The following is a 24,795-nucleotide window of genomic DNA, read 5'->3' as shown; positions in this document are numbered from 1 at the left end:
CAAAATAGCATCATATTTAACTCTACTTTTGTTCTGATAATTAGCATTTTATTCCCTCTCTTCAAAGATGGTTTTACTGTGAGGATATATTCTCTCTCAATACTCTTCTATCAGACTAAATCTTCACAGAAGCCCTTCGACTCCCAGCTCATTTCAACCAATCGCCAAAATACATATTCTGGATTATGACCACAGTCAAGTAATTTTTAGTTTCTTCATACTGCACCTACTATGGCTATCATCTCTTTCGTGTGACTTCCAGGATGCAGGTTTCTGAACAGACATTACTTGTCTAGGTCTCTGGTCTTGTAAACCACAATTTCCTGAGACACACAACACGAATACGCTCATGGCTGCTCTGGAGAGCTCTGTGAAACCAGTTCTAGACTAAACCGAGAACTTGAGAATCCTACAGAGCAGGGTATATAGTTGCTATGTTAAATTATTTCCTTCACCAGCAATTGCAATGATGCTTTTCAAAACTTATCCATCAAAGTCCTCATTTCCAGTAGTGGAATCATACATTCCAAAAGCAATTCCCATCAACTGGAGGACATACTTGGGAAGCACTAGCTGTACTCACAAAGCTCCTTATTTCAACAGTACGTTGGTCTATCCAGCAACTAAGAAGTATAGTATCCACTGTATAGACTTGTACTACTAAGTTTAGTTCTTACCTAAAAATCAATATATTAATGAAAATAGAAAGATGGCAAGAAAGAAGAGGAATATCTCTCTGGAGTATTTTAAAACCTCATTGGAAACAAGGGAGTTCTGTAACTATGGAAGTAAGTATACTGACATGCTACTTAGAGATACAATGAAAGAAATACATATCGATTGAGTACAATTGGCATGGGTCTGAAATAGAGCTGCGAAAAATTTTAAAGGCAGAGATAAAGCCTGATGTTTGAGGGTAAGCAAGACATGAATGTATTGTAATTGAACCTATTTAGAAAAGCTACAGAATACCCAAGGTTACTATAGTAATTACTTGTTCCTATAAGGCAAGAATGAGATTTTATTTTTGTGAATATCACGTATTACAATATGTCATGCATTATATTAGGGAAAATGGCTGCAAAAATCATTCTGCAATCAGAACTGGGGCCCAATATTTGGATGACTGTATGAAATATCATGATCTGCTGGTCAAACCAGATGAATTCACATGTCTCTTCTGGCCTTAAAACCTTAAAAAATCCTCTGAACTGAAACATCCATCTAGATAAGTGATTTCGTTCTAAAACTTCCATTTAAAGACATGGGAAAAACAACATGGCAGAGCAAAGCAAAGCAATTAAATCTTTCAACTTCTACAGCCACTTCTATCTGCAGTTTTACTTACATACACATATGCAAGATGTGCATGACACACACAACCCCATTTCCAAAGAGTACTAACACCTCACATACAAGTTCACTTAAGTCATGTTTTTCAGACTAGTTTTAAACACAATTTCTTGACAGACAAGTAGCTTTCTAATGGGAAAATTGATAAACATTTAAAAGTAATAGAAGCTACTTTATTAAAAAAAATCTGAGCATTATAAATCTAAAATAAGTATCTTTATTTGGAATAGGTAGATAAAAAGGATTCGTAAGAAACATTGACCATTACGCAACTTTTTCTTTGCATAAGTTTTCTGAAGAGGAAAGAGCTGTTCTCTGAAACAGCCTACTACTAAAATGGTAAAGGAAACTAGTCACAAATAAACTAAAACAAATGTATGATACTATGTCTGAGTGGAATATAGTTGTTGGTGCTTCACAATGAATCTCACTCTTAGGAAGTCATTTTATCTTGTGTCCTCCAAGTGTTTTTACTAAGAGAATCTGCCAAAACAAGCCTCTGTTAGGTCACTGTCATCACATTCCTCCTCAGCTTCCAAGGAAGCAGCTTCTGTATGCCAAGAACAAAAGTACTGTGCATGACGTACAGCTGGAGACTTCCAGGAAGTGCATCAGGTTACATCTACATACTTACTCAACAGATTCTTCCAAACAGCATTATCAATAACTCTCTTCCTAAACTTTTTTTAACACTGAGTGGGATCCGATGTCTCTTGCACAGGTGGAAACTTGCAGTCAGAAATGTATCATGCTTTTTGTGGAAGAAATAGTTGTACCTATCACATGTGTTCTCATAAATCAGAGTCCCAATATCACACATTGTTTGTTGAATATTTTTCCCATATTTACAGAAACAAACACAGATGACAAAGCAGAAACAAATGGCCTTATGTTTTCTAAAACCCATGAAGCACTGGGCCAAATGTGTTTGCCAGTAAACGGTAAGAAAAAATAAAATCCTTTTTCATACAGATGTTTTAACACTACTTAATTTCTGTTTAAAGAACTTGATGCAGACTGTCTACAAACAGACAAAAAAGGCCCAGCAGCTTTTACTTTCTCAGAAGTTATTAACCCTTCCTCTTCATGAAGACAGCTTGAAAACACTGAAGCCAAAGCTCAGTGCCTGACATTTTAACCTCACAATTTCTCAGACATACAGTGCATGATTCTGACCTCTCCTCCAGCTGTGTCTGCTGACCTTTAGAAAGTTAGCAACAAAGAGAAAAATAAAAAGAAATCATGAAAGATTCATTCGTTATCCATCACTTCTTCTCAACTGCATCTCAGAAGTCTGAAACCTGAAAGTGATTCAACATGCATGCCCACAGCTAAAATACAAATATACACTAAAGCAAGGAATCTGGGGGTTTCATTTCCTAAAATCAACCTGACTTGTCAACATCAACATACAGGATTCAATTCCCACTTTGACAGAAATCCCCCACTTGAAAAGCATGTGGCTATACCTTCTGATCCAGTCATGACCAGCACCAACATCACTTTACGTTTGACATAGCAAGCACAGCGTTTTAGACCAAATAAATTTTTCAGACCCAACAAGTCTCCTCAAAATAAGACAGCACATAGATGTCTGTTCTTCGAACTAAGCACTGCAAAGCTTCATGTTTTGTGAATTTTGCGAACATTTAGGTTTCGCATAGGAAATTTAAGTAGAACAAATAAAGACAACATCTATGACTTCTCTGCATATTCCATATATCCTGCCCTCTTCAAAGACTGCAAGCATCTATTACAGACATCAGTACCATAAATCCTGCAATCACTCAAAGATATCATTCTAGTTATTTCATGAGAAGCAAAACACGAAGTTGCCACAAATGTTTCTGAGAATTAAAAAAATAAGGAAACTTCTTAAACATCAGCACAGATGAAGAAAACGTAATTGATTTGATTCATTGATTATGAACTTACTTACCTTTTTATTAGCAATACTTTTGACTAATTGTCTGTGTTCCTATTTCTAAAACTCTGTGCATATTTTCAGCTACAAAGGGCACTAACACAAATTCACATTCCAGGCAGCAAATCATTCCTCCTTCTAAAAAGCAGCCAGTTACTGATCTGAACTGTCAGGTAGAAACCTACTTCATTTACTCCCCTAACGCAGAATCAGTGTCATGGATTTCAACTGCCTGAAGCCTGCAATGGTGGCCTTACCTAGAATTGTTCCAACAGAACATTACAGAAGTTTGTCAAGACACACAGTATTATGGGGAATAGAAAAGGCTCAAAAGCAGGTTTATGTGCATTTGGTTGTTTTGCTTTGTTGGGGTTTTTTTTGTTTGGTTAGTTGGTTGGTTTTGGGTTTTGGTTTTTTTTTTTTTGGTTGGTTGGTTGTTTTTTTTCCAAAATCTTTACTACACATAAAAAAAGAAAAAAAGAATATTGAAGTTTACTTAACAACAGCTGTGAAATTTTGGTACCCTGTACCCCCGTAACTCAAGAGATTATCTTGTTAGCAGTACCTTTTGTTAGCTGGCTAAGCTGTTCTTGGGGATAACAGAATGCAGAATTCCTTTGTTACAGGCTCCTTCTTGCTGGAGTTCACAGGCATCAGAAATCACTTTGCTAATATTTTACTACTTAAAATCCATCTAATCTAATGGATACAGCACCTATTCACCCTAGTACTCAATTCACTGATTTATGGGGATAGAAGGTTCAGCTGCAAAATACATGACCAGGTATAAACTATCAATATCAGCACAAAACCCAACAACAGAGAAGAACTCTTCACTATTCAATACTGTATTTCACACTGTAAAAGCAGATGCCGCATATCTTCTGCCTATGTAACTTCCCTGTACATTGTTTCAACATTAGAGAGTCAAAAGTTAGGTAGATATTTTTCCTCAAAAACACAGTAACACAGCTTGAAACACTGGCACTGAACAGAGGTACAGGCTGAAACATTACTGGTACATGCCCAAGTAATGTTATTGTCCCATAAAAGAATATGCATAACAACATCTAAACCATGGGTAATTCCAATACAACATGCCATGAGTCTTAAGATAAAACTCCATGCTACAAGCTTGCTTTTTTGCACTCCTCTTTTCAGAACCAGAAAATACGAGTAACTTTTACCACCCAAAAGAGACAACTGGCACACATGGAAAAGAAAAAAATAAAAGCAAGGTCATAATTTTTATAAAAGCCCAAGGACTGAACAGCTATTACTTCAATGGCAATATTATAAGATGAATTCATGCATTGATTTTACTAGAGAAGCAGTGAATGATCACGACTTTATAGTTGGAGAACCAATTTAGACACAATCAGAAGGAGAAAGCTGACTAAAAGCAGATATCTTTTAATGTGTCTCTTTTGGATATCTACTGCTGCTGTTGAGCCAAATGAGGGAGCGACAGAAACCAGGCATTTTCATGAACTGGAATATTAACCATCTCCTGATGCACAAAGAAGCACTAAACAAAATCTCATACATTCGGCCCACAAAAATTTATAGTGAAACATCCAAACCTGTCTTATAAGAATCAAGCAGAGAACCACACTGAAGACCTTTCTTTCCAAAATTTCTAATACCTTTGATTTTAATCATACGAGGCTGAAATCCTCCGTCCCTACTCAAGTTTGTCCTAAAATAATCTCACATCAAGTTTAAAAAAACAAACAAAAAAATGGAAAAAAAAAAAAGGAAGAAAAAAAACCCCCATGTATATCTTACATTTTTAAATCCTAGGATTCTTATAAATCCCTTTAACTAAAATGTCTAGGACAACACATCTTCTTCATAACTACTCATTTGTCTATAGTTTTTATATGCCATGGTTAAATGCTCTAACTCCACATGCAGATTGCCAACAAGAAAAGGAGAGATCTCTGAAAACCACCATTCACAGTAAGAGTGAAAATGGAGAATAAAACAAACAATTAGATTGTATTAAATTCATTGTAGGACAGCACATGGAAGTATACTGAGACACACAGTAATATTTAACATTCTTTGCAACGTACATGTGTGAATGAAATTATTCAGATACCACTTATGAAACCTTTGTAAAAAAAGACTATATTATAGTTTTTCTAGTTTGCAGATGAAGCACTTGCATACCTGTTCTTTAACTGAAGCTAGAATGGCAGAGGTGGTCTCGGTTTCAGAGCCATCACCATTAGATGTGTTCAACACAGGACTAAGGGAACTTGTCTTGTCAGAAGACGAGGGCTGGTCTGGAACAGGCATAGTTTCTGCAGTTAATAGAAAAACAAAACAATGATTTTGTTATTAGAAACCTGATACGTACCATAAATCATATGCATATAAGAATAACCACACTAATTTAAGGAAAAAAATGTAGAACATGCTTATGTTCTGTAATATAGAATTAATCTATCACTTATTTAAAATTAAAACTAGTCCTAAATTAATTATAAAACAAAATATTAAATGATCTCCCAGTCTGATTCCAAAATATTCACTGCAGTACATTTGGAGAAGATTCAAACCATTTACAGCTACGATTTTTGCAGAGTGTTCCAGTAGAAGCATCCAACATGAAATTACAGTATCATGAAAGTAATGAATCATGAAATGCTTTGCAAACAGAAACCCAACAAATTATACATGACAGAAAACTAAAACATCTAATGTTGACTTTCTAACATGATGATTATTTAATATTTATTATATTTTAAGCCTAGGCAACTAGCTTTGCCTTTCTTCTAGTCTACAAGGTGATTTTGACAACATTTTATCAGAGTATTTTTGAGAAAAACAGCATACCAGTTGTTAAGCCATTTTGAGACATGTTACAGAAAAGATTCTTAGTACTGGAAGGCATTTCCAGTATTAGTTTTTAGAAAGCGAAATGTCTGTGTGACAGTGGAAAAAAATGTATTTTACTGAAGGCTAAGTTATAGGGTAGCATCTCTGTTTAAATGTCACTACAGGCACATCTCAGCAGGCAAGTTGTTCCACATTCCAGAATTCAAGGAGCGGAGAGGCAGCTTGCATGGTTATGCGCAGGCAAGTTAGGATAAGGTCATGTTCATGTGGGAGCTGGCCAGAATTACTCTGTGGAAGAGAACTGGCCCACAGGCTGCCAGCTGGATGGGCCTCCTGAAGAGCAGTGGGGATATTCAGAGGGATGCCACCAGAAGGGTCATATATGCACAGCACTCTCCATTCACGTCAATGGCAAAAATCCTGCCCTGCCTCCATTCTACTTTTCAAAGCTCATGTTTTCATAAAGTGTAACTAACTTTTTCTGGATGAAAGTCTGAAAAGAGTGGGAAAGGGTAGTTGGTAAAAGCCAATATAAATTTTAATACCCAGAGCAATCATCCCCACATCAGTCTGCCATAGGGGTCTAAAAGAAGGGGAGATGATTCTGAAGCCACACTGCTACCCAAGAACACTCACTCAGCTCAGCTAGGTAGCCTCTTCCAAAATCTCTCCAAAGCTCAGGGCACTGTCATAAATACAGAAGACAAAAAAACCATGAGAATACAGACTATTCATCAAAAAGTCAGTTATTTCTCATAAGAGAAATCTCTCTAAATCTCAAACCAGATTAGTTTATATATTGAAGCATGATATTAAACATAGTTTTAATTAAACAAGCTGCATATTTTCATACAGCTTCATTTCACAGTTTTTGTAAGCATATCACGTGAAGTGGCTCTGGCAATATCCCCGATCAGGTATGTACACTATTAAAAGTTTATCTTTAAAAATTGAGATGATACACGTGTTTCCTCCTGTCACAAGTGCAAGGATACTGTACAAAACTTCTGTATGATTCCAATACATCAATCTAAAAGGACTTTTGAGCTGTATTTTCCCATTTTTTGCAAGATAGGAATCAGCTTCTATTGTAACAAGTTACATAGTTTGTGGCACACTGTTTAAGTTGCTACTGTCTTGTAAAGTACTACATAAAAGACATGCACACACATTCATATACACGTTCTATTACCTTACTTTCCAACAATCTATTTTTTAAATTATTAACTGCCATATTATAATAGAAACCATTTTCTTCTCAGTACTGTAAGTTATCCAATAAAACAAAAACCAGCCTAACAGTTCTAGAAGAGCTATAAAAGAGAGCCACTGAGGTGCTGCAGAGTGCCCAGAAAAGGCAACAAACCTGGTGAAGGGTCTGGAGCACAAGCTTTATGAGGAGCAGCTGAGGGAACTGGGGTTGTTCAGTCCAGAGAAAGGAGGCTCAGGGGGAACCTTATCCCTCTCTACAACTACCTGAAAGGAGGCTGTAGCGAGGTGGGGGGGTGGTCTCTTCTCCCAAGTAACAAGTGAGAGCATAAGAGGTAACGGCTTCAAGCTGCACCAGGGGAGGTTTAAACTAGGGATCAGGAAAAATTTCTTCACAAGGACGGTAATCAGGTGTTGGAACAGGCTCCCCAGGGAAGTGGTGGAATCACCATCCCTGGAAGTGTTCAAAAACCGTGTAGATGGGGCCCTCAATGATACAGTTTAGTAGTAGTCTAGCAGTCCTGGTGTAATGGTTGGACTTGATCTTAAAGGTCTTTTCCAATCTAGTTGATTCTATGAAAACACTGGAGCACAACACTCCTGGCTATCAACTGCATGCCCTGCATGTCCAATTGAAAACTGTGCACAAGAACAAGCGAGACCACAGTATTCAGAACATGAGTAAGGACACGTCAAGCAGTCCTACTGCCCTTGCAGACACCCTCTCTGGGCAGTAGGAAGCCATGCTTCCCAGTCAGGACAGCTCACAAGGGAGACACTGGAATTGCAACAGCATGAGCTGTGAAGAACTGCCTCCCCAAGCCTGTACTGGTAGTGGTAGAAATATCAGAGCTGCGAATGATGCTCCTGAAAAAACAATCTCAGACACAGTGCCTGAGAGCAGCTCCCTGATGTAGGACTACTTTCTCTGTAGTTGTGAAGAAGCTTCCACGAAAAAGCCCCTTTGTCTGCTCTGCTCATCCTCCTGCTCCTCCAGGCAGCCTGACCCCAGCAGGGAGACTCCACTGACTCTACTGTTCCATAAATACTAGCCCGAGGAGATAAAATCCAGCAAACTAAGCCAGACTAAGTCAGCAACTCCTTTGTCCTGCTCCCAGCTCCACAAATCATTGTCATTTGAGGTCCGTTTAAGTTCTTCACCTGACAAAATGACCCACCTGCTGCCCCCAACCCCAGCTCTCTACCACAGCACACGGTTACTGGACCTGACTGGAAAGACACAAAACCACCAGGAAGTAAAACTGGTAGGGGTTTAGTAAGTGTTTATGTTCTGGGGTTGAGCTTGTGTTGGAAGACCTCACCCCATCACCTCACAAAGGGACCGATTCTAGCAAATAGCAAGTGCATAGGACACCAGGATGGGTAAAAGTGTCTTCTCTGTGCATTCATTTAACTGAATGTCTTATTTATTTCTCAATACCAAATTTAGTACTTTAAAGCTTATGTTAATTTGCATATATCAAATTAAGTGAAATTCCCTGACACAAAGAATTTGGCCTGTGACACTCCCAAAGAGCAAATCCAAATGAGACCCTCTGAGGCATGGTGTGTTTCTGTTGCTAAGTTTTCAGGAAGATGGGGGGAAATGAGTGTGCCCGAGCTGCTGTGAAAAAAATAATTATCTGCTACAAAGAATACTTGCACTAGCACAAACACTCCAAAATTAAAGTGTATTTGAGAGGGACAGCAAGGCCGCATAGTCAATGGAGAAGACCCTCTGTGCCAGAAAGATGCTATCAATAAGATAACACTGTTATCTGTGTGTTCAGAACTATTACATTTGTGCAACACAGGCAGCCACTGCCTGCTGCAGTGCTGAACTTGTTTTGGGACTGTATTCAGGATCAGTAAATTTTAATTTTTAGGCTGTAAATTTTTGTAACACTTTGTTTCCACCAGAGAACACTTCAAAAACTGCTTTAGTAATCTACAATTTTGCAAGTACCAGTTTAAAAAAACTGGGAAAAAACAATCTGATTGCACAATCAGCTGCTACAATAAACTGTACTAGTATCATTGAGCCTACAGCACGATGTTATCCAGCTGAGCTGCTAACATTACATATTTTAACATCTTTGCATTACACAAATTCATGTGAGAAATGCCACACAGGAAACACAGAATGAGTTTCCAAAGGCAGAAGGTACTGTACCAAGGGCAGTTACATTAAAAAAATCATACACAAGTCAGCAGTAAGACTTCAGCAGCAAACACCAACATACCAAAGGCCCTCACTTGCCCTAGTCCACCCAGTCAGAGATGGACTTTAAATTTACATCAGTCTTCAGTATAAGAAATTGGACGTTCTTGGGTTTTAATGGAACTCAAAGCTGCCAGTACCACAGATTTACAGAATACAAGGCTGAAACAGGCTTCTGAGCCCCTGGACCACTACCCAATCTCTAGTCAAGGCAGATTTTTTTTCCCTAAGTCATTCTGGATATTTAATACACATAGCCAGTCCTTCACAGCTTCCCTCACTGCAGCATCCCCTTGGCCACTTCCCTCTGTTTGGCACTCCAGCAGCCTTACAAGTAGAAAACTTGCTTTAGTGTTTAATATAGTACATTCAAGCTTAGTGCTTCCTGTCCTGCCCACCATGGGCACAAAACACTGATTTTCCCATCAGTCCTCTTCAGAAGAACATTATCGCACATGATGATGACCACCATTGTACTACGTCTGCTCCAGCTTCTCTCTAGACAAGCCACCCCAATTCTTTTCCCTTTTCCTCATAAAATAAGCTGGCTGATAGCCTTTTAACCCACACTCCTCAGAGCTTAACACTAAAAGCAAGAAGGAAAATTTGAGCAGGCATGAGAAGAACAATAAAAATCAAGCAGCTTATCAAAGTACACCGTACCTGAGTGTACAACCACAACACAGAAGTAAACTGGCTGCATTTAACTGCCACAACAGTATTTCCTACCAGTGTCACAAAAATACAAGTGAGATTCTGTAAGTCAGAGCATGTACATGCTCCTGAGAGAATCCAATTAAAATCTTAGACGATCATAGATAGATGAACAGGAAGAATACTACCAGCCTTTTGGGAACGTACTGGGAAGTCGGACATAAATAATTCAAGGGTTCCTGTACTCCACAGCGCTGGCAAAATTCTATCTGGAGTTTGACTTTTTTGTGGTTGTTTTGTGTTTTTTTCTTTTGGTTGTCTTTCTAAAACCATCTAAAAACTTTACCTCACCTTAACTAAAAAAAAAAAAACACAACCGTATAAACCCAAACACACACATGCCCCTCCACATGTACCGGGTGTGGGTGCTCATGGGCTGGCTCCAGGGGTGTCCCCTTTGAAGGGCGGCTGGGGCTGTCGGTGCTGAAAACAGCCAGTTCCAGCCAGCTCCAACGGCCCCACCACATGGCAGAGCTGAGCTCCTCAGACACAGGCAGGGACCTCGGGGAAAGCCTGGGTAAGGAAGGGCAAGCGGTCCCCGGCAGCTGGGGCTGAGGGGAACCAGGTGTGAACTGGCAGCAAATTAAGTCAGTTTTCCCCCACTCAAGTCTGTTTTGCCCATTACTGTAACTGGTCATCAATCTCCTTGCCTGTATCTCAGCCCAGGAGCTTTTCCCTGTTTTGCTGAGGACGGGCAGTGGGAGAGCAGCTGAGTGGGGTCTGGCAGCAAGGCAAGGTCAACCCACCACACGCCACAAGCTGGTTTTGACTTCAACAAGAAAGGTAGACAGAAATGGCTTGGGTTTTTTTGTTTTGGTTTGATCTTGTGACAACATGTATTCCTGGACACACAGACAGAATCTACAGTTGTGTACGCTATATAACTACCATCTAGAACTGACAACTACCATGGCGACCATCTCATGAGCCAGTGAAAGCCATGTAAAACCCAATGAGATTAAGATTGTTCTTCAGTCACTATTAAGCACAGTGGTGGAAGTATTTAAAAAAATTGACTGGGCAAAATAAGAGAAGAAAACAACGACAACCTATATAGCTATGGAAAACTCATATGATAAACATCATGAAAATAAAGCCAAACTACGTAATTGAATTTCATTTTATTGCCTGAATACAGATGAGCAAGCAGTGCTCGGTGAGGAACTGAATCAAAACAAACTGAACAGCTTCCATGGCTACACTGTTTACTTTAACTCTCCACCAAAATAACTTCAGCTACACTTCTTTATTCTTCACTAACTAGTATAGTTCCATAAGCCGTAACAAACTGCCAGGCATCTATCTTACTCCCTATAGCAAATGATTTCAACAAACATTGCTTTTCTTGTTTTGCCTTTTTTGCTGTTGTTGGTTCTGTTCCAAAACTTTTTTTAGCCTTTACCACTTTGAATAAAGTCAGTCAATGGAATTAAAAATTATTTAACACCATTAAGAAAACCGCTATAGAAACCTTTGGAAAAGCAGGTTAAAAATCACTTTTGTTGTGTAACTATTTATCAAAGAGCTTTCGCTACCTTTTAAATGCTTGTTCAAACCAAGCACTCAATACAAATTTCAAAATAATTTTTAAAATCCTCTTGCATTTCTTTTGAACATGGACAACTTTACTTTTTTTCCAGTGAGTTCATGGGAGTCTTCTCAGGCTGATAGCCCTTTCTCGGTCCCATGAAATTCTATTCAAACATAAATGAATGATGCAGTGGTTTATATATTTAATTCCTTTCTTACAAATGCATTGTGGACACGTTCACAATAAGGAAAAAAAAAAAAAAAAAGAAAAGATACAACATCTTTGCTAGATCCCACAAATACCTAGCAACAATTGCAACGACATTCAGAACTAGGAAATAACAGACTTCAAGAACCCATTCCTTATGTAACCCTTAGGATAGCAGTGGACGCTGGATGGCAGACACCCTTCCTTGTAGCAGGATTTTGTGCCTTCTCTGAGGGTAATACAACCAATTTAGCTAATTCCAAGGTCAAACTGCAAAAATCTGTTCAAGCTGAACTCAGGCACAGAGGTAGACACACTACACAGAGGTACCATAAATCCTTAGGAAAACCAAAACATTTATATAATTTATAAATGCACATGAACATGGCAATGTCAGATGCTGAGGTTTCACTTGAAAGCTCGATTTTGCATACACCCTTTTATATAGATTTTAATCATACTGGACAGGGATGTACTAAGTAGGGAACTAATGAGGTATAGCCATGAAGCCATCACTGGCTAAAGCATTTCGGTGGCATAGTTCACAAATGACACATTGTCACTCTCTCTCAGATGGATGGCTAAGTCTGTATTTCAATAATCTTACTCCCTTCCTTCTCCACATCAGAAGTACTAGGCTTCATTCACTGTATCCACGAAGAACACTGGGAAAAAAAACAACAAACAACCAACAACCCTATAACTGAAAAAGCAGCAGCATCAACTATAAACTATTTAATTCTTTTTCCAACTTAAACTCCATTGTTTAAATAGGTTCTTTATAAACTGTGCTTAAAGAAAAAGCGAATATTGCTTAAAGAGGCAGACTTCTGTTTATAAATATTGATACTCCTTTAAAAGCCACTTCATTAATGCTGTTTACATACTTTAATATTACATCACACTTTCATGGTTTGAGATTGTAAATAGGTTAGAAAAACGCAAAGAGCTCCGCAATGTCTGAAAATCTGTCGTAAAAGCCAAGTTATCCCCTACTCTGGCAACTGCATCAGATCAGTGAAATCAGATAATCCAAATACATTTCTTTATTAAAAAGTTACTGCAGTACGGAACATGTACTCCCCAGTGGGTTTTCCCTGTACAATGAACCATTAATCAGTGAGAGCGCTCATTATAAAAGTCTAAGTCCTGCTGTCTTACTGCACAGCAATCAAATTTGGCTTGTTACTGAGCTAATCTGGAGAACTATGAATGATGCTGAACTAGCCTTGGATAAGAACCAATCACTTAAAATAATCCAATATGCAATTATACATCTGGAAATACTCTTTGCTTCCTTTCCTCTACCTTAGATATGCTGTGTAGAGATTACAGCATGACTACCATTAAATAATACACATTTCTATTGTTCCTATTAAAGTTGCTCTTAATTTTTTTGCTATTGTTTCATAATACTTTCTTTTAACTTAAAACTGCATTTTTATGACTATACTTACATTGTTTCAGTAACTCATATAAAGATTTCAGAAGCAAGGACTAATGCTGAACTTGTTTCTAACTGGTTTTAATTAAGAAATACATAAAATACTCCAACATTCATCAGCATAATAATTGCATGATTGCCATAGGGAACCTCTATTTCTCCCTGCGTATATGAACAAGAGTTGTTATTTGAAAGCCTACAGTCGTGAACACCTCCAGTAGACTAGCTTCTAACAACAGTGGCAAGCAAAAAAAAAAAAAAAGAAATAGGTTTGGCACTGTGTCTATGAACATGAAAACCACCAGTTTTCATACCCTTCACCAAGTCATTCTAATAAGCTAAGAATTCAGTGGGTGTAAATCAGGAGCAAGAACAATAAAGAATACCAAAGCTCTGGTCATTCTTGCAAATTATTACCTATATCACAAGTCCTATTTAATACAGATATGGAGGGGAAAAATACCCAAAATAGTAATTCTCTATTACATATTGTAAAGCCAGTTCAAACAGTATCACATACATAAGACTATTAGTCTAACTGAGATGTTTACAGTAGTTTTTTAGAATAAAACCCCAACTGGAAGAAGTAGAAATTGGCACTGCTTGAGAATTTAGACATGCCAGGAATCAGCTTCAGCAGAAAGATGACCTATTGTATTCCCTCAGTAATGTCAAGCTAGGGAGGCGACTGAAGGCTGAGACAGCATTGGCTCTAGACAGCAAGATATATTATCTACTATTGTTGCATTAAACTTTTCTGCAGTGAAGCTGAAACCTTCAGCTGTACGACAGTGAAACAGGGCAGGAAGTCTGCAAAGATAGGCCATCCCTTCTCCTGCACACACAACCACTGAATTTGTAGATTTCCTTTACTGTCCTATCTTTGCTGACAGTTTGATACAATTTGTGCCTGGGTAAGTAGTCTTAAAAATAGACTGATAATCCCCTGAGTCAACAGGAAGATAAGAAAATCTGCCATACCCTGCCAAATACCTCGGAGAGAAAAATGTCTTCTGACTGCCTAAGTAGTTATCACAACATCCTAAATCATATATCTCCTATGTTGAAATTACTAGATTGGAAAACAGATTAATTAAAGGAGACATGATATCTTAAAGACCTTTACAAAGGCTTAAGCTCAATTAGGGATCAGGGATATGAGGGATCAAGTCACAACTCTTCTTATTCTAGCTAACCCATCAAGGGAGCTTTCCAAAGGGCTCTCTTTCCTTTCTGGGGTTGTTCTTTGCCCATAAACCCATCCAGTTCCCTGTTCGCCAAGACAGGTGAGTTTGTCTCTTGCCTCTAACTGCTGCATTCTCAGTTATTTCCACCATACCATTTAATCTTTTAGGGCCTCTAAATTGACAAAAAAGAATCCTCTGGTTTTAAATTTTAGGCAAAGTTGAGGTTTGGGTTCAGTAACCCATAAAATTTCCCTTTATTTTCCCCTGCTCTTTGCAGAAGTGTGGTAGAAGATATAAAAAATCACAACTATCACAGTAAAGGATAAAGATGACCATATTCTAAAACCTAAATGAATAGAAGCTATATTGGCAAACTTCCCCCATCACTTTCCTTGACTCATCCTACCCTAATGTCCTGCAGATAAATATGTAATACCTAAAATGGAAACTACAACTGTTGGCACATACAGAGACAATCTATATGAAACTTTCTATTCCTTTCCCTTCCACAGATGCCTGACTCAAAGGCATTTCCTCAAACAATGTGAAGACTACAGCTCAACTGGAGAAAAGTTTCTTCATTAGGCACTCTATACTTCTGCCCTGACTCTGATTTAAACATTTCTATTTTCCTACTCTCCAAAGAGGAAGCAAAATGAAGGGTCTCATGCACACAGGAGCTTGTATGAAGTCTCTGCAGGCTGCATCAAATATTTTCTTACCACTGTCTATATTAACTGGTGCCAGAACACTGGAAGCCATGAGAAACCTAAAGTCCTGACTACAGCTAAAGCCATCTTCAACACTTCCAAATATTTTAGTTCAGTGTATTCCTTCTAAGTACTGTTTTGTTAAGCGGTACATCATAAAGTAAGCCAGTTTTGTTTTTTTCTCTGTCAGATTTAAGATTGCAAGTACTTTGAATTACTATACAGCCTTCTTCCTTCAAATCAAACTGAAAAAGAAATCTTAAAACATTCCCAATGATTTTAGTGGGGTAACACAGAAGTAATGCTGGCAAGAGAAAAGCTACAGCATTTGGCCCAAAGGGCTTTGAAAAAAAAGGCAAGAGAACGATGGCCCAATTGTACATTCCTTGGGGTTTTGTTATTTTTCTTTACTCTTGAACTGGAGTCAGCACCACTGCTGACTCAGGTTCAAGACTCAAGTGAAGATTTGAAGACCAGACCCAAACCACAAAACCAGTGCTGTGTCAGTTAACTGCCCCCAGCCCCTCTCTCTATCCCTAATAGCAACTGAATAAATGAATAATCAACACAGATAAACCACATGCTAGCTTGAAACACGTTCCTACTTTATTGGCACTGAACCCACCTACCTAATCTGCAGGAATTTACGCTAACCATCTAGCACACACTGAGCAACCTCCTAAAATCCATATGAAAATATTTCACAGCTAGAGTCAGCAACATGATCACAAAGCAGAAAAAAAAAAGAATCATACTCCTGTCAATATGTTAGAGAACTCAGCATGAGGATTTCCAGTAATTGATTTCAGTTTTTCTGAAAAGTCTATTCATAAATCAAGCAAAAATGTTCCATTCATGAAATACAATAAGAGAATATTGTTTGCTGGTGTTACCGAGGGAACAAGAGTTCTTATTTCAGTGACAATGCCAATATCCTCAAGCGCACAGACCAAAATGCACATCTACAAACAAAAGCCAGAAACACTCCAGTGAATCCTTAAAATCTTGTATGACCTAGATACCATAGGAATAGGTGATACTAGCATAATATGGCGTGTTCCTTTGTATTTACTTTTTGTTGTTTGTTGGTCATTTTTTGCCTGGGAGTGACTTGAAAATTTAAGTGATGTCATGTTCTGGGTCCGGTTGGGATGGAGTTGATTTTCTTTGTAGCAGCTCATACAGTGGTGCTGTGGATTAGATTTGTTATCAAAACAGTATTTCAGTTACTGCTGAACAGTGCTTGCACAGCACTGAGCCCTTCCCTGTTTCTCACTCGGCCCCTCAGTGAGGCTGGGGGAGAACACAGCAGGGATAGCTGACCCCAGCTGACCAAAGGGATACTCTGTACCACATGATGTTATGCTCAACAATAGAACTGGGATGCAATTTCTCTGAAACAGCTGTTGCCTGGGAACTGGCAGGCCTCAGCCTGCTGGTGGTGAATGAGCATTTTTGCATCACTTGTTATCTTTCACTTATTAAATTGTCTTTATATTGACTCACTACCTCATTTCCTCACTTATGCCTGTCCAGTTCCCTTCCCCATCCTGCTGTGGGGGCTTAGCTGCTGGCCAGGGTCCATCCACCACACACTATGATTAAGTAATTACTTTCCAAACACCACCAACAGTAATAAAAGGGGTAAAAATAAAAAGACAACCTTTTGTAATGCAAGAGTTGGGGTCAATGACAGCAACACCTGAGGACATGTGTTCATTACAAAGAACAGAAATAGGAAGACAAAAGCACAGCCCTTTTGAGTCTGAGGGAAGTAATCCACTAAGGTTCTGTGCCAAAATAGACTCTTTATTACTACTACTTTAAATTTAAATTGCAGGCTGATTCATGCTGACTACTCTTAATGTTTCCCATGGCTCTAAACATGAAGGAGGATAGACAGTTCTGGTATTGGTGTAATCTCACAACTAATCTACTTCCTCACTAATTCCTACAGTTAAGGAGCTTACTTAGATATCTTACTTAATGCACAGATCCTCTTTGCCTCACACTTTTATTAGAGCCAGACAGCAGAACGCATACTTCCAAGTCCCAAACAATGCACCTCCAGACTAACTTCAGAGAGAATGTCTAGCAGCTAGGGCTGTACTTGGGAATCAATACATCAGTCATTCTGGGACTCCTTTCATGGCCATATGCCTTAAATTAAGAGCTGACAGAAGAGCATAAAGTTGCCTCGCTTGTTCACTACTTCCTGAAGTAGGGACCTGCTGGAGTAAGGATGTCTTCTCTTGTAAATGGCTGGATCCACCTCCCCAGCCTGAGATACGCATGACATCAAACATCTCCTTAGCTTTTCCTGAAGAGACAAGGTATGTCTGCACATAGACTAACTGCCATGCTTTTCACTCTCTCCACTTACAGTATCCTGCTGGTGTAGTAATGGCAGAGCTGTCTGGCGGAGAGGCACAGCACTGAGCAGTACTTCTACTGAGATCTGTGGCTGCTTGTCTTGTCTCCTCACTCCTTTTGACGTGGGACTTGACGCCCAAGCCCCCCAAAAAATACCAAATCCCATGTCAGATTCCTGTGTGGTAAAATGAGCTCAGAATCCATTATTTCATGTGTGAAATTGGGATGTTGTACAAATGCATCATTTTACATTTATCCACATTAATATTTGTCATCTCTTATTTGGGGTTTTTTTCTTCACTAACTCTTTAAAGTATTTTGAGACCCTAAAGCATCCCCACAAAGAATATTGCAAGATGGTAAGCTCCCTAAATATACCACTTCTCTGTCTGTAGCAGTTAGAATGACTTATGTCTAGACAGGATAGTTGTTAGCATGAGCCAGTAAATGTTAACCAACTTTTTATTTTGGCAAAAGCAGATGAAATATAGTCAACCACCTGAAGAACAGAACAGTTTTTGTGTGCTGAAGAAAACAACTGAACTATGCAAACAGCCTGTTGATCATCAGTGCAAACATGTCCAGAAGTATCTGGAACAAGCAGATTGTGAGCAGCAACAGCAGCAATCACAAATCATAAAAGATCACCTCTGAAAGGACTAATCACCAACACTGAATTCCCTGCTCAATCCTGTAACTAAGCATGCTTAATATCTTGGCAAACCAGAATATGAAAGAGAGAGGTGAGAACCTCATGACCCTGTATCAGAATCTGGTATCATCTCACCCACACTCAGAGGACCTGAGAGCACCAGAGAGCACCCAGGGGACCCCATGGCTTTTATTATAGAGAAATAAACAGCTTTTAGATGAGAAGACACAAAAAAATGTTCATACGAAAGCATTGGTAACTATATTGCTGTGAAATCTAGATAGAACAAACTGATGTTAACCACACAGTTCTGCTTTAGGATATACATGGATTTAGTACCAGCGCCATAGTTTTCTTCATGTGCATGATTACCGTAAAACTGTAACTCCTAAAATATTGATAAGAGAAGAGTAGAGCTGGAAATACAAGTTTACAGAAGCTAAGTAAATATGAAAAATAAACTACTTCTGTTACCAGAACCAAAACAAACAAAAAATAAAACATTCATATGACATGACACATCTGCAAGGATATGCCTAGTTTTTCCACAAATTTCAATAGCATTCCTGACACTGTGTATATCTGAGATGCCATGAAACTTCAAGTAGTTTGTAGGTCATTATCTAAAAGTGGGCGTTACAGCACTCTTGAAAAAAAAACAAAATGCTACTGTTCTCTTTTTACAGAGTGCAAAGGCACAAAGAGGCAAAGTACCTCACCTGGGATACAACAGAAGTCTAAAGCAGATCCAAGTTTAATCCAGCTCTCCTAGGAGTCAAGCCTTCTTGATCCCCATCACAGTATGTACATTTTAATGCACAAAACAAAACAGAAATTCCATCAGTACAATCCTAGCTATTTTTCTAAACTGCATACAAAGGAATATTTTATGTGCTCCCAAGCATGGAATCTGGATTTTCACAGAAATAAATGCTGAGTGAAATTTCTGCTCACACATTAACTAATAAAGTGCATTAGAAACTCAGTCATAAACAAAGCAAGCAGAGTAGAAAACTGTCTCTGGATCTCTGCCTGCCAAAAAGCAGAGTTAGAGTTCCTTGCATCAGGTACAGTCTTCTACAAAGTATACTTTACATCCGCAAAGTTTGAAAGTTTGGATTTAACCGGAATACACTTAAATCAACAATGACAATCATCCTAAGAATGTGATGCATTTGGTTGAAGACCTATAGCCAGATGTTGTGGAATTAACTGAGCAACTTACCATAAAGTACACAAAATAAGAGGTCATATGCCTACTTGTATGTTGTGTCTTGTGATTCAGAAAGAATAGTCATTTGTACTGTCTTCAGTTACTCTGAAATTTTGGAAATTACTAAACCCCTCAAACCCAACCTAGTGTCCCTACATAGTACATATCTATATTAGGTTTTTTCTAGCAGAAATGATGCTATGCTAGAGACAGGTAATTGAATAAAAGAATGCATGATATGTATGTTTAAATTGTTTAAGACTGTAATTAATTCTAATAGTTTCTGTCTTCAGTCTGTCACACTAAAAGGGTATCAGCTTACAGCGTTATCTTTATACACATACGTCAAGCACATTCTTAAAATGTATCAGATAGGAACACATCACTTGCAAGACTTATAACAGACTGGCTATATTAAGTCTTCTTCCTGTTTTTAATACATCAAGTTGGATAATCTGTTAAATGACAGCAAGAATTGCTAGGGGAAAAATACAGACAAGCCTAAACCTTTGCAGAACTCCTTCAGAGCCAACTTTTTAAAGGGTCATTTAAGAATTCCTGGCCACCTTCACCACCAGCCTGGAACTTCATATCCTTTGATCCTTCCAGATAATGAACTATGAAGCTTAGTTTCAAGAAACTAATTGATCTAGAACCTACAAAATAAAATCTAATGAATGTGCTAATATGTAGAAAGACAAAGCATGCATAAGACCAAAGAGTGCAAAACACCATAAAGCATTTTAAGTATCAACAGGAACACTAAGATCAGCATACAGAAATAGCAGAGAGAAGGTAGCAATTGTAAGCCAGCGGCAATCATAAACTACAAGGTGGAAGTTCAGAAAACATTCACTTAAAATATTTTTACCACTAAGCGATAGAAGATCTTACTTGGAAGATCAACTTGGGGGTGCTGGTCAATGAGAAGCTTAACATGAGCCAGCAGTGTGCACTCGCAGCCCAGAAAGCCAACCATATGCTGGGCTGCATCAAAAGGAGCGTGACCAGCAGGTCGAAGGAGGTGATCCTGCCCCTCTACTCTGCTCTTGTGAGACCTCACCTGGAGTATTGTGTGCAGTTCTGGTGTCCTCAACATAAAAAGGACATGGAACTGCTGGAACAAGTCCAGAGGAGGGCCACGAGGATGATCAGGGGACTGGAGCACCTCCCGTATGAAGACAGGCTGAGGAAGTTGGGGCTGTTCAGCCTGGAGAAGAGAAGGCTGCATGAGGACCTAATAGCAGCCTTCCAGTATCTGAAGGGGGCCTATAGGGATGGATGCTGGGAAGGGACTCTTCATCAGGGACTGTAGTGACAGGACAAGGGGTAACGGGTTCAAACTTAAACAGGGGAAGTTTAGATTGAATATAAGGAGGAAATTCTTTCCTGTTAGGGTGGTGAGGTACAGGAATGGGTTGCCCAGGGAGGTTGTGAGTGCTCCATCCCTGGCGGTGTTCAAGGCCAGGTTGGATGAAGCCTTGTGTGGGATGGTTTAGTGTGAGGTGTCCTTGCCCATGTCAGAGGGGTTGGAACTAGATGATCTTGAGGTCCTTTCCAACCCTAACTATTCTATGATTCTATGGATATAAGGAGGAAGTTCTTTCCTGTTAGGGTGGTGAGGCACTGGAATGGGTTGCCCAAGGAAGCTGTGAATGCTCCATCCCTGGCGGTGTTTAAGGCCAGGTTGGACAGAGCCTTGGGTGGCATGGTTTAGTGTGAGGTGTCTCTGTCCATGGCAGTAGGGTTGGAACTAGATGATCTTAAGGTCCTTTCCAACCCTAACTGTTCTATGATTCTATGATTCTGTAAGACAGGAAGCAGAATAACACAAGGATTCTGCTGTTGCTTAAAAACAAAATATAGAACATTTCTCCAAACACAAGCTAAATAAAGTGTGAGAAAGGCTCAGACTGATGGTTTGAACTGTATTTGTGAAGAACGTACAGCTTGTCTTCCTTATCCACAGGCATACTGGCTGTGAAAAGTAACCTCACGTGGCATCAACAGATAGTGAAGTGTATTAGTAACTTACCAGAATGGTCTCACAGCACTATCTAAAGCTCAGCCAAATTTCTTATTTCAGTGTCAGTGATGAGTTGTCTAAAGAGCCACAAACATTTCCTAGAAAGGTCTATGTATAGATAGACCTTTTTTTTCACTGAGGATAAATAGCTAAACTAACATGGCAACTCTTCAGTGGCCTTTAATTATGATTACTTTTTTGTTACACCTACCACTGTACTTGCAATAATTTTCTTAAAAAGCCTAGGCTAGGGCATTTTTTATAGTACTGTAGTATCTCTGTCTTTTCTAACAGGAGTCTGTTTACTTTGATATGACTTACGAAGAATGCATGCTGGAGCGCAATTCTGTTCCTTAACAACAGGCTATTATTAAAGGGTATGCTAAGATATCAGAAACAATAATGAAGTTGTAGTGGCAACTGGGTATAAGAAGCAAGTCAGCTCTCCCCTCAATAGCCTGGGTTTAAACCAGCTAGTTACACAGAAATTAAAATTGCCTGTGACTTACCTGTACTAGAATTTTATTATACACTGTGTAACTCTATTTCCTAAATCAAAGTTATTAGAGGTAACAGAAATCAATATATGCAATTCAGTATATATCCTCCAGCATCCTCTTCTTCCATTTATTGTAGCCATACAAAGATGCACTACTCCCTCTTTTTTATTCTAAACTCTTTCTCATGGATTGTCTACTTCTGCATGACTCTATCCCAGTCTTCATGCAAACCAGCTTCTTTTAACCATTCTTTCTTTCTTTCAGATTATTTTCAAACAAGAACTATCACCCAAGTCTTTGACAGAATTAATACCAAGTTACTGCAGTGTGTAAGTCCTTGACATTGCTTTGCTGGGTAAACTGGAATGGTACAGCAGCTGCTGTCCCTAGTCTTCACTGCGAGGTTGATTTTAGATGCCAGTGAACTCCTCTGGACTCTCAAGTGGCTGGAACAGCAGCAACATCCACTCAACACAGGTATCTTTCACTGCTTATGCAAAGAGATGCACACAACTGGTTCTATACCTTTTCCAGTGTCTCTTTCGACTGTCTCCATTACCTAGTTTTACCACCTACATAGACACTCTATGAATGTATTTACAGGATGCTCTAATCTACTTATATCTACAGAATCTCAGTTGCATTTATGATTTTATTTACAAGCTCATCCTGTCAAATTACACATCACAACAGAAAATCCAGTTTTTATCCTAAATCCAGTATTTATCCTAAAAATGTCTGCACAAGTTAAGCGAACGTTGCATTCAGTGATGTGCTGCCAGAGATACATCCAGTGATACTGGGGAGGAGGCCAAGGACATGGGCAGGAAGCCAAGAAAGAAGGCACCACTCCTCCCTGTGCCTCTTCTTCCCTTTCCCTTACCTTAAGGTGAGAGGCACTGCCTCCCGAAATGGAACTGGTGAGAATGGGGAAGGTGCACAGTGCAGACCTGAGACATCACAGCTTCTAGGAAAGTTCGCTGAAGCAGCTCTCAAAAGCAGCTCTGGTGGAATTCATGTATTTCACAAAGTAAAGCTGGTAAGGAATTTTCACAATTTTCTTTCTAGCTTTTTCTTTTAGTTACAGGCAGAACTAGCAGTGCTTAGCACTTCTCATTTTAAGATCCTACTTTGAGCCTCTTACACTTTTCACAGGCCCACTGTTGGGGCAACAATACTCCACCAAAGCAGCTGTCTCATAATTAAGCATACACACACCCCAGCCCTGCCAGTACAGGCATTTCCAAGAACTGTATTTCTGAGAAGTATCTTTCTCAGCTTGCATTATAAGAAAGTCTCGAAAAAGGGGTATCTCTGGAAGCATTGATGTTCTACAGGGCATAGCAGAAAAAATTAGGAGCATCTAAAGCATTCTACTGCAACTGAGAATTCATTGGTGTAAAGACTATACAAATTAAGAAAAGACAAGGCACTAACATAAAAACATAATACACAGCTCTCTACTTAATCCAATACGCTCCATCAAACAAACACACAGTTTAACATATGCAATTATTTCCTGACTACAAAATTACTCAAAAGCATTATTCCTAAGTTGACACTTTCATTTGATAAGAGACTTGGGGGCTTGTTAGTCCAAACATTCACAGGAAAAAGAAATGCAACTGGAAGTTCACTAGCCTGCAATAAAGCCAACTAGGAGGAGCAGCAGATATTCATGGATCTGAAGTGCCCTCACATACTTTACAGTGACTTAAAGCTAAAGCAGTTATAACTTAGAATCATAGAACAGAATCATAGAATAGTTAGGGTTGGAAAGGACCTCAAGATCATCTAGTTCCAACCCCTCTGACATGGGCAGGGACACCTCACACTAAACCATCCCACACAAGGCTTCATCCAACCTGGCCTTGAACACTGCCAGGGATGGAACACTCACAACCTCCCTGGGCAGCCCATTCCAGTGTCTCACCACCCTAGCAGGAAAGAATTTCCTCCTTATATCCAGTCTAAACTTCCCCTGTTTAAGTTTGAACCTGTTACCCCTTGTCCTGTCACTACAGTCCCTGATGAAGAGTCCCTGCCCAGCATCCCTATAGGCCCCCTTCAGGTACTGGAAGGCTGCTATTAGGTCTCCATGCAGCCTTCTCTTCTCCAGGCTGAACAGCCCCAACTTCCTCAGCCTGTCTTCATACGGGAGGTGCTCCAGTCCCCTGATCATCCTCGTGGCCCTCCTCTGGACTTGTTCCAGCAGTTCCATGTCCTTTTTATGTTGAGGACACCAGAACTGCACACAATACTCCAGGTGAGGTCTCACAAGAGCAGAGCAGCGGGGCAGGATCACCTCCTTCGACCTGTTGGTCACGCTCCTTTTGATGCAGCCCAGGATACGGTTGGCTTTCTGGGCTGCGAGCGCACCCTGAAGCCGGCTCATGTTCATTTTCTCACCGACCAGCACCCCCAAGTCCTTCTCTGCAGGGCTGCTCTGAATCTCTTCTTTGCCCCATCTGTAGCCGTGCCTGGGATTGCTCCGACCCAGGTGTAGGACCTTGCACTTGTCATGGTTGAACTTCATGAGGTTGGCATCAGCCCACCTCACAAGCGTGTCAAGGTCCCTCTGGATGGCATCCCTTCCCTCCAGCGTATCAACCGGACCACACAGCTTGGTGTCATCGGCAAGCTTGCTGAGGGTGCACTCAATCCCACTGTCCATGTCAGCGATG

General features: G+C 39.5%; 1 protein-coding gene across 10 annotated transcripts in view; it reads right to left on the bottom strand.

Annotated features, from left to right (window-relative positions):
• The window catches only part of CTNND2 (catenin delta 2), a 655,387-nt gene that overhangs the window by 524,050 nt on the left and 106,542 nt on the right, over window positions 1–24,795 (bottom strand). For 7 of the 10 annotated variants that reach the window (XR_010610081.1, XM_065667606.1, XM_065667609.1 and 4 more), the window contains one exon: window positions 5,453–5,586. The exons of 1 other annotated variant lie outside the window; for it this stretch is intronic. Coding sequence is in view for 8 of the 9 variants with exons in the window: in XM_065667606.1 (XP_065523678.1) it covers window positions 5,453–5,586 (134 nt within the window). In the remaining variant the exon portion in view is untranslated. Of the gene's footprint in view, window positions 1–5,452; window positions 5,587–6,669; window positions 6,712–6,760; window positions 6,784–24,795 lie in introns of those variants that run through there. 2 more of the 10 variants (XM_065667611.1, XM_065667607.1) reach the window with 2 other exon arrangements.

The sequence above is a fragment of the Lathamus discolor genome, chromosome 2 (assembly GCF_037157495.1).
Source record: "Lathamus discolor isolate bLatDis1 chromosome 2, bLatDis1.hap1, whole genome shotgun sequence".
NCBI classification, from domain to species: Eukaryota; Metazoa; Chordata; class Aves; order Psittaciformes; family Psittacidae; genus Lathamus; species Lathamus discolor.
Note: the sequence above shows the minus strand (reverse complement) of the source record. Positions and strands in the feature narration are given on the sequence as shown.